Source organism: Felis catus, chromosome F2, assembly GCF_018350175.1.
Source record: "Felis catus isolate Fca126 chromosome F2, F.catus_Fca126_mat1.0, whole genome shotgun sequence".
NCBI lineage: Eukaryota > Metazoa > Chordata > Mammalia > Carnivora > Felidae > Felis > Felis catus.
The window spans coordinates 2,025,714-2,035,936 of record NC_058385.1 but is presented as its reverse complement, the minus strand read 5'-3'; the positions used below and the strand labels follow the sequence as shown (position 1 = coordinate 2,035,936).

General features: G+C 47.7%; 1 protein-coding gene across 3 annotated transcripts; it reads left to right on the top strand.

The window, feature by feature from the left end:
- Positions 1–1,950: 1,950 nt before the first annotated feature.
- On the top strand, positions 1,951–5,668 carry SNAI2 (snail family transcriptional repressor 2). 3 transcript variants are annotated; one of them, XM_045049779.1, is made up of 4 exons: positions 1,975–2,181; positions 2,770–2,892; positions 2,988–3,533; positions 4,437–5,668. In XM_045049779.1, the coding sequence occupies exons 3-4, from the start codon at positions 3,023–3,025 to the stop codon at positions 4,616–4,618; spliced, it is 693 nt and encodes a 230-aa protein (XP_044905714.1). In that variant the 5' UTR covers positions 1,975–2,181; positions 2,770–2,892; positions 2,988–3,022; the 3' UTR covers positions 4,619–5,668. The 3 variants fall into 3 exon arrangements, with proteins under 3 accessions (XP_023104086.1, XP_044905714.1, XP_023104088.1); XM_023248318.2 differs by lacking the exon at positions 2,770–2,892 and having other exon boundaries at positions 1,951–2,181; XM_023248320.2 differs by lacking the exons at positions 1,975–2,181; positions 2,770–2,892 and adding an exon at positions 2,315–2,400.
- The last annotated feature ends 4,555 nt before the right edge of the window (positions 5,669–10,223 follow it).

Genomic DNA, 10,223 nt, shown 5'->3' with positions numbered 1-10,223 from the left:
GGGGAACTCGGCCCAGTTACGCGTCTGGAATCCCAATTCACGTTGTGCGTTTTCTCTTCAAGCTGAGGAAATGACTGTCAAACGCTTTGAAGGGATTCGTTTCAAGACACGCGTTAGCAGGTCGCCGTCCTAGCTAGCGAGAGAGTCAAAAGCAAAATGCTTTCTGGCGCTCGTCACCACTGTCAGTGGACTGGACAGGGTTAAAGGAAGAGGGGCAAATGATGTATGTTTTCTCAACTGTGTCGCATTTCTAACAAAACGTGCCTTTTGCAGGGAGTGGCGTGGACAGCGCAGGGAGGACTCCCGTGCGGTAACCCAGGGGTCTGGATCTCAACAAACCCTCGCAAGAAGTAGCAAGCTCAGAAAACTTGCCCTGAATTATACTCTGGTTCATAGTGTGCAGGGGAATGTAATACATATTCATGTCTTCCTGTCTCCTACAAATACTGTTCCTTTTAACATAAAGATTCATCTAAATTCGTTTCCCTGGCATTTAAATTATGACTGCTGGAAGAAAAAAAAGAAGCATTGAAATCGGCTCAGAAACTTGCGAGTGCCCCCTCCCAGCCTCCCCCTCCTTCCCCCGGCACACACACTCTTGTTTTCTCCTCCCAAGATTAAGAAGTTATGCAGCCTGACAATGCGTTTTCCTCTTACAAGTCTTGACTTCGCCACCATTATCTTTTTTTTCACTTTTTTCTCCTAGCACCTGTTAGAAACAAAGCTAGGGTGCTTGTTGAAAATCTGTCCTTTCCTGGGTCGTTGAGCAGAAGGTGGGGAGAAAAGCCTGGAATGGTCAGAGATGCTTGAAATGACGGTTGGAATTTTACTTTCAAAGTTGGCCACCTTAGCGGACTTTTAGACTCCGGACCGGATACAAAAAAAAAAAAAAAAGTGGAAGTATTTTTGCTGGTCCCTGAGCTAGCTCCTTAGAACTTGAAGCAGGCGGCAGACGAGAGGGCACCCCCTCTTTGCAAGCACAATCCAGGGGCCTGGCAGATCCCGAGGTGAATCCTGATGAAACTAGCGCTCTACAGAGCAGATCAATGCTTCAAATGACACCCTTGTCCCTAAAGGCCCATTTGTGGTGGCTGATAGACGGTCGTCAGCTAGACGGCCGGCCGGACAGACGGCAGCTGGGGGGGGGGGGGGAACGTTTCCCACGGCCCCTAAGCACGTCTGCCGCGTGTCCCCCTCTGTGTGCGCAGCCACTCTCGCTGGCTTTGCTGCGTCCCAGCGCTGCCGACGAGCGGTCCCTCCAGGGGCCACCAAGCCCTTCTGTGGGGCCGGCCGAGCCCCTAGGCCGACAGGATTACCCGGTTTCCAGGAGGAAGTGCCGCCCCCGGCTCGCGCGCCCTCCGCGGCCCGGCCCCCCGCGCGCCGCGGAAAAGCCCCCCAGCCGGGGCGCCCGCCTCGCCCTCCGGGGCTTTTGTCCCGGCGCTGCCCCCGCCCTTCGTCCGGGGCCCGGAGCGGGCCGTCCGGTCCCCGCGGCTGTCGGAGCTCTCCGAACGCACTTCCAAATATAGGCGCGTTCCTCCCGGCCCCGGGCGCCGCAGGCCACCCTCCCTCCCGCCAGCGGACGCCGTGTCCCGGGGCATTTGCTTTGCGACATCTGGAGGCCAGGCCCTCCGCGGGAGCCACACTTCCAGGACCCAGCGAGCCTCTCCGAGCGCACGAGTCGCTGGCGGGGCTGCCGAAGCAACATCACCTCCCTGGAAAGAACTTCACCCCCCCCCCCGCCCCCCCCACCCCCCACCCCACCTCCCCCCCCCCCCCCGAAGTCCCGGAGCTCGGCCCATTTTGGACCAGGGTAATTTCGTCTGACAACAGATTCTTCCTCTGTTCACAGCTGTCCCAGAGGGAGGAGCTGAAACCTGAACCTCTCCGCCGTGATTGGATCCTTCTTGCAAAAGCGAGGAAAAAAAAACCCTCCCGGCCCGAGCGGGCTCAGTCCGCCAGGGAGCCCGGCGACGCGAGAGGCGCCGGCCCGTCGCCCGCCGCACCTGAGCGGCCCCAGCCCGAGCGCGGCCCGGCGCGATGCTCTAGGGACCGGCCGCGTCCTCCCCGGACCGTTATCCGCGCCCGCGGGGCCCGCCGGCAAGATGCCGCGCTCCTTCCTGGTCAAGAAGCATTTCAACGCCTCCAAGAAGCCCAACTACAGCGAACTGGACACACACACAGGTAGACACGCGCGCCCCGAAGTCAGGAGAACCTGGGGGGGGGGGGGATGCCCGCGCGCGCGCTCTCCTCCCTCCCTCTCCCTCTCTCTCTCTCTCTCTGCGTCTGTACACGTACTGGTGGGCGTCGAGCTCAGATAGCCTCGCAGGAGAACCCAAGCGCCCGTTGCTCTCCCTGCACACGGTGTCCCGAACTGTCGTGCAGGCTCCCTCGATCGTCGGGGTAAGTTCCAATTCGGAGCCGGCGGAACTCCGCCCCGACAAGGCCACCTTCATCCAGCTCCGGCCACTTGGCTTTCCGGAGCTGGCGGACGCAGGCATCATGAGGACGGGCAGGATGAGCAAGTCGGCGAGGGTCCGAGTGGCTGCTTTGTTTTCGGGTGATGAGGCTCCTGCCCCGCACGGAGTAGGCCCCGCGGCGCGTATCTTTGTCCCCAGAGCGGTCCCAGAGCAGGCAGGCAGGGAAGACCCCTTTTCTGCATCCTTGAAGGGATGTCCAAGGTTGCCCTCCTCGCGGGCTGTGGAGGCCCTCCCTGGGCTGCACTCCCCAGCCGCACGGCAGGTTGTAGCTCCTGTCACCCGCTGTACGCAGGGCGCGAACGTGGGCGCCCCAGGACGGCGGGTGACCGCGTAGCGGCCAGGCTGGAGGTGAACCGGCTTCCCAAGGCCTGCGCCTGCCCGGAAGGAGTCGCTTGACTTCGTCGCAAAGCCCCGGGTGCGTGTGGCCAAGCGGCTCCTCACTGTGCTGCGCAAGTTGTTTTTTTTTTTTTTTTTTTACCTTAATCTCTCCTTTCCTTTTCTTTCCCCCAGTGATTATTTCCCCATATCTCTATGAGAGTTACCCCATGCCTGTCATACCACAACCAGAGATCCTCAGCTCGGGAGCGTACAGCCCCATTACCGTGTGGACTACGGCAGTTCCATTCCACTCCCCACTACCCAATGGCCTCTCTCCTCTTTCTGGATACCCCTCATCCTTGGGGCGGGTGAGCCCCCCTCCTCCATCTGACACCTCGTCCAAGGACCACAGTGGCTCAGAAAGCCCCATTAGTGATGAAGAGGAAAGACTACAATCCAAGCTTTCAGACCCCCATGCCATTGAAGCTGAAAAGTTTCAGTGCAATCTATGCAGTAAAACCTATTCAACTTTTTCCGGGCTGGCCAAGCATAAGCAGCTGCACTGCGACGCCCAGTCTAGGAAATCCTTCAGCTGTAAATACTGTGACAAGGAATACGTGAGCCTGGGCGCCCTTAAGATGCACATCCGGACCCACACTTTACCTTGTGTCTGCAAGATCTGTGGCAAGGCGTTTTCCAGACCCTGGTTACTTCAAGGACACATTAGAACTCACACTGGTAAGAGAAAAAAACCAAACAAACAAAACGTAGACAGGAATGTTACTGTGTGATAGAACGAAGCCCCGGTCGGGCTGTCGGACTTGCATTAAGTAGTGACGCGGTGCTTTTAATGACGGATGATCTTTATAGCTACTTCCTGATGACTCAAAAAGTTGTTAGAGCACAGAGCGCTCCGTTCCAGACACTGCAAACAGCATTTAGACTTTGGAAAGTAGATTCGGAAGGTTGGGTCTCAAAGATCGGTTAGAAAGTCAGGAAAGACGTACCTGAGTGTGTGTTCTGGGAAACTGCTCCCAATAACCGGCAAACGCAGACGTCGCTATCTTAATCAATGGGTCTGGCAGGTAGGTAGGCGAGGAAGGTTTGTCCCTAGTTTTCTGTCGGTCACATTCTTGCGATAGCTGTCACCCCAGAGCGAGCTGAACAGGGAGAACTGAGTTGACTCTCGCTGTCTCATTATGTTGTCTGTTCTGCTGCTGAATATGTTATTCCTAGCACAAAATCATCCTGCAGGGAGCCAAGGCATTTATCCAGCCTTAGTCATGATACAGAAGGAGGGGAAAGGGGAGATATTAGGAAATGTTGGGAGGAGCTCAACATTAGCTGCACCTGCTGAAGCAGAAAGCTTTAATGAGTGAAAGTCCTAGAACTACGTGAATTATTTCTGCGTGACGGGCAGCAGTAGCAAGATTCTGGGTGTGGTGGGTTTTTTTTTTTAATGCAATATTCGGATTTATCTTCGAGGGCCAGATATGGACATAAGGATCTATTCTGCGGAGTTTTAGTCTAGTTTTTTGGCGACAAAATGTGATTGTTGTTCGTGAACATTATCTGACTTTACCTTTCCTCTAAAAACACTGACTGTCTTTCTTTCTCAACCCCCCCCACCCCCACCCCCAGGGGAGAAGCCTTTTTCTTGCCCTCACTGCAACAGAGCGTTTGCAGACAGGTCAAATCTGAGGGCTCATCTGCAGACCCATTCGGATGTAAAGAAATACCAGTGCAAAAACTGCTCCAAAACCTTCTCCAGAATGTCTCTTCTGCACAAACATGAGGAATCTGGCTGCTGTGTAGCACACTGACTTACGCAATCAATGTTTACTCGAACAGAATGCATTTCTTCACTCCGACTCCAAATGACAAATAAAAGTCCAAAGGCATTTTCTCTTGTGCTTACCGACCAAATAATGTGTATAGACACACACACACGCACACACACACACACACACACACACACACACAAAGCTGCAAGAGCACGAAATCCATGTGTTCCAAGTTAATCCTTTCCATGTGAAGTTTAAAATTACTATATATTTACTGACAGCGAGATTGAGAGGATAAAAGACAAGAATCTTTCTCTTCAAAAGTTGAAGCAAAAAGCACACTGCATCTTTTCTCACTAAGAAAGAATGCAAAGATTTACATTGCTGCCAAATCATTTCAACCGAAACGAACAGTATTGCTTTGTCATAGAGTTTGTAATAGAATTTTCTATAGGAAGCGAATTTGCCAGACGCTATCTCAGGTGCCTTATAAAGTATTCCAAGTTTACTTCACTACATGTCTGGTATCTGGTTATCATTGTTGAACTGAAGCCTTTGTGATTACCTGTAATGCTTTAAACGGTATTTTTAGGAGACATAGAAAGAGAGAAAAAAAGGACAGGAACGAAACACAAGAGAATGTATTAAGAGTGTTTTGTTTCTGTTTTTGTTTTTGTTTTTGCCAATAAAGGGTATGCGCCTTGGGGGAGGAGGGAAAACTAGCTTGGAACATTCCTGGTGCATGCCCCATGTCTTACTTTTTTAAAGAATTTTTAATGACTTTCTAAAATTAATTAAAGATGGGAATAAGTGCAAGAAAGGATTCTTAGAAACTCAGTAATGTACTTAAACTATTTTAAATGCATCCATACAGCACCCTTCCAAGTGCCTTTTTAAACTAATTGTATAGATGATGAGTCAATGTAAATTTGTGTTTATTTTTATATGACTGAATGAGTTTTGTATGAAAGTGAGATGTTGTCTATAGCTGATGTCTATAAACAACCTGAAGACTTGTGAAATCAATTTTTCTTTTTTAAAAAACAATTTTAAAGGTCCTTTTTTACAATAAACATTTTTGATTTAAAATCTATTGTTTGTATACTATTTTCAGAGACTTCGCTTCGTGATTAGTGTCAAACTGCTATACAAAGAATTGTTTTTTCTTAATAAGAAAAAGTGAATAGCATTTGTATGAATATCAAGTGTTATTTTATGTATTAGATTATAATAAAGTATACCGCCAGTATTTTTTTTTTTACTCTTAAGATAATACTGTCGCGTTCAAAAGGACAACGTCATCATAGTGGTAGATTGTTAGTATATCCCTTTAACAAAAATCACACTGAGTGTTAAAAATATCTATATTATTAATGCTTAAGAATACTTTTCATAACTCGTTACCTATGATGTCTTTGTTATGTTGCTTTATGAAACCAAATCACAACCACTCATTGTATTGAGTGATGATTGCATAAGCCACTGGAACAGTTTAAGATTTTTAGAAGAAATATCACTTGATAAGGTGTAAGAGAAAAAATAAAAATTCTGCATGAAAAAAATCAGGAAAAAGTGGATTAATCAAAAATCACACGAGTTGGAAAATTAAACTATGAAAGCAGCTCCCACATTTAGTGACATAAAAGAAGGGACAGGTTTGATGGGAGCAGGGTTAGATAATAGAAAGTGAAGGTCTCCCTTTATAGTTTTTTGAACAAGCCCCTCCCCAAACCCAAGATGTACTTAAATTATAGCATGACCAGCCATTCCATTTACAAGCACATGCTCACCAAATGCTTGGCTACTAACTCATAGGTAAAAATACTAACCTTTACAGGCACTATGGCAATTACCAGTGTATTTGAACCCCAACTCCAAACCCATTATGAGGATAGTTCCCTCTACCATCAATCACTTCTCCCTTGGATGCTCAGAGCCTGCAGAATTATGACTTTTCCTTTTCATGTGCTTGTGATACAACGAAAACTAGAACCGGTATCTCGAAGATATTAGTTACAGGCTATTAACAAGCGACTGAAAATACCAATACTATTCCCTTAATGTTCACACACACTCCACTGTATGTTACATTTAAATTTTTAGCCAACGTATAAAAGGTGTGCATTTGACAAAAAAAAAAAAAAAAAAAAGAAAGAAAGAGAAAAACTTTTAATTTAACATTCTACTTTTTTTTTGGGGGGGGGGATATCTCAGGACATATATCTCAAAGACAAAATTATTTAGAGCCGCAAATTATCAACATAAAAGAAATGGCCAATAGCTTGATGGGGTATTCTAAGGTTGTAAAAAGACCACTTTAGTTAGTGTATTTAGTGTATTTAGTTAGTGTACAAAAATGATTGCCTGAAAGTTTCCAGGTCAGCTAATATGTGGAAGGGTCTTGCAAAGGCAAATGGGAGTCAAGCATTCTCAGAGCAATCTTCCTGGTGATCCCAGGAACCACACCTATCCACATGTCCCTCTGTTGTGTCGCTATGCAGGCCGGTCATTTCTTGGTGCCTCAAGTGTAAAACAGATACTTTTCTAAAAGGAAGAGTCTGTTCATTGGTTTAATTCCTCAGTGAAGCATTAGTTACAATAATGTTTTAATGTGTTTCCACTTTACCCTCACCGTTCTAATTTCATGATCAAAATACTTTACTTTCATTAAGGTAACATGAGTTTGACAGTACATCAGATGTGAAGATTTTCTGTAAATAGAGCTCAGTGATTGTTCAGCATCTATAGTGTTTCTTTTTTTTTTTAATTTTTTAATGTTTATTTATTTTTAAGAGAGAAAGACAAAGTGTGGGCTGGAGAGGGGCAGAGAGGGAGACACAGATTCTGAAGCAGGCTCCAGGCTCCGAGCTGTCAGCACAGAGCCCGACGCGGGGTTCAAACTCACAAACCGTGGGATCGTGACCTGAGATGAAGTCAGATGCTTAACTGACTGAGCCACCCAGACACCTCTATTTAATTTGAGAGAGAGAGAGAATGAAGGAGAGGCAAAGAGAGAGGGAGAGAGAGAATCCCAAGCAGGCTCTGCGCTGTCAGTGCAGAGCCCAACGTAGGGCTCAAACTCACAAACCGTGAGATCATGACCTGAGCCAAAGTTGGATGCTCAACCGACAGAGCCACCTGAGTGCCCCATAGCATCTTGAGTGTTTCTACCAAGGTCTAGGATGGACTAGATAGCTGACCTTCTGCACCACGTAAGACCTGCCTCAAATGTTACTGACTCTGAAACGCTTTTCCAAATGTGCTCCTTCTGGAAGCTTTGTGCCATTTATAATGTAGTACTTATCTTCTCCCCACATTGCAGTTGTGTGGTGGTACCTTTCCTTTTTTTGCCAGACAGAGCATCCTTTAGGCGTAAATGTTCGGTGCCTGACACGTCATCCGGAACACAGACGTCCACAAATGTTTGTTGAACAAACGAATGGACACAAGAACGGAAATTGGTGAAAAATAGCTTGCAGATCTGAACTAAATTCAGTGTATCCCCCTTTACCACAAAGAGAGCTGATGGTCTTTGAGAGACCCTCCAAACAAATTTACTAGTGTCTCTACTACTAACTTAGTTTCTACTACTAACTGCTACTACTAACTTAGTGATGGCAGCCTCCCCCCCCCCCCCACCAGGTTGATTGCTCAACAAAAGTGAAGAGGGACAAGCACGGTGCATGTGGGTCAGGTCTGTTAGGGCTTCTGAGTGCCTGAGCTTTGGAAACTGTGGATTTTAATCATAGGCACATATGCCGATAAGGGTTCTCTGTATCCTTAATTCGTTTCCTATGACAGGAGGCAGCGTGGTCTAGTAAAGAGAGCACCAGCTTTCAAAGGCAACGTATGCGTTCACGGAATCACTGCCTCCAACTTACTGGCTTTACGTCTTTACACAACGTATTTAACCCCTCAGTGTCTATGCTTCCTGGGTGTAAAATAGGAATAGATTCTCTGGAGTATCACAAGGAAGTACTTACACGGTCCTTTGCACGAAGAGGCCTTGTAGATGCTATCAAGTACCCAATGTTTTATTAAACACTGAGGATGTATCTGCTCTGGTACTAGGAAACCTACTTGTGTCATCTTCAATGGGAAACGTTTCTCTCTGAAGTCGGTATTTTACAGATAAGGGTATTAAATTCAGAGAGTTTGGATGATGAAGCTCAGACGACAGAGGTGGTAAACTGCAAAATTGAGATCAAACCTGGATTCTTCTGGCTCCAAAGACCCCACCTCTTCCACTGCACCAAGGGAATAGAGAGGCCACTGAACTACACTCAGCATGGTGATTCATAAGTTGTAGGCATTCTGGGACAGTTGTTGAAAAGAACGATAATGTGCCCCTAGATTAAATATTTTAAGGGTGAATTTAGGGACGATCATTATTCAGGGATTATGCAATTACATGCAACAATCTTCAGGGCCATTTCCCAATTTCCTTCTAGAAATCCTGTTGGCCCTACTTCCTCCAGTATTGACCCTCCCTGTCATGACATGCTCGTTCACAGCCCCCCCCCCCCGAAGTTCTCCCAGTGACTGCGAGCCCACTTCCTCTGGTCTGCTCTCTGTGGCGATGAAAAGCAGCTGGTCTCCATCCTCTGTGCATTAACACTTCATCTTCTGAAGGCCACTGCTACTCCCTCGCACACACACACACGCACACACACACACATACTCCTCAGCCTGGCTTTTATCTTCCTAGCCTAAAAAGTCTTCTAAGCTAAACAGTCATTCCTTTCACCACTAAAATGTGGACACTCTGGTGAAACGAGGCAATTATAATTTTGCAAAGTCTAAGGCTTCCCTGGCTACGAGCCACATCCAAGAAATTGTCCCTGCTTCAGGTATGGGAAACATTTTGAGCACAACTAATTTGCGAAGGAGCGTTTTGTCATCGGGGGAAGCAACGGTTCTCAAACAGGCTGACTCTTCTATCATCCTTGTCTTCTCATCAGAGACACGTGAAGCACAAAAGCATTCCCTTCACCTGAGATGGATACGTATGGAGGGAAAGACCTGTCGTTCAATCTTTTGTCGCCAATGTGGAGACTCTGCGACCATTGGAGTAAATCTCTGGCTAAAGTCAGAGTGAGCCCCTCAGCCCTCCAGGAAGTAATAATTACTTTGTGGAAAGCGTGCGTGTGGAAAGCAAGAAGCATGGCAGCTTTTCCGTTGTGGCACTTAGCCAGACCCTAAACAAGGAGAGGCTCGCGGAGGAAAGGGCAGCGTGTCAAGGTCCACCAACTCCAAAGGGGCTTGGAAGGTATTTATAGCAGTGAGCGGGAGGGCGGCTGTGAATTAAGGAGGGGGCATTCGTGTATTTTGAGTACCAGCTCAGCTAATCCAGCCAGCTCCTCTGGTTAGGACGGTCAGTGTAAGCCCTTCCACCAGGTCTTTGGGAAGTCTTGGGAGACGGTCGTAAGGCCCTCTGCATTATCGCTCTGCAGTTTCCTTGGACAATGGCCAGAGACACCAACCAGTCATTCATACACCATAGCGGTTGAGTTGGGGGACTTTCTCCACAAATTCATTCTGGGGCTGGAACTTACCCCGTCCCAGGTAGGAAACACCACTTGTTCTATTTCTTCCACCACTCAGTTAGGGGGTAGCGATGTTTAATTCTAAGGAGTGGAAAGGA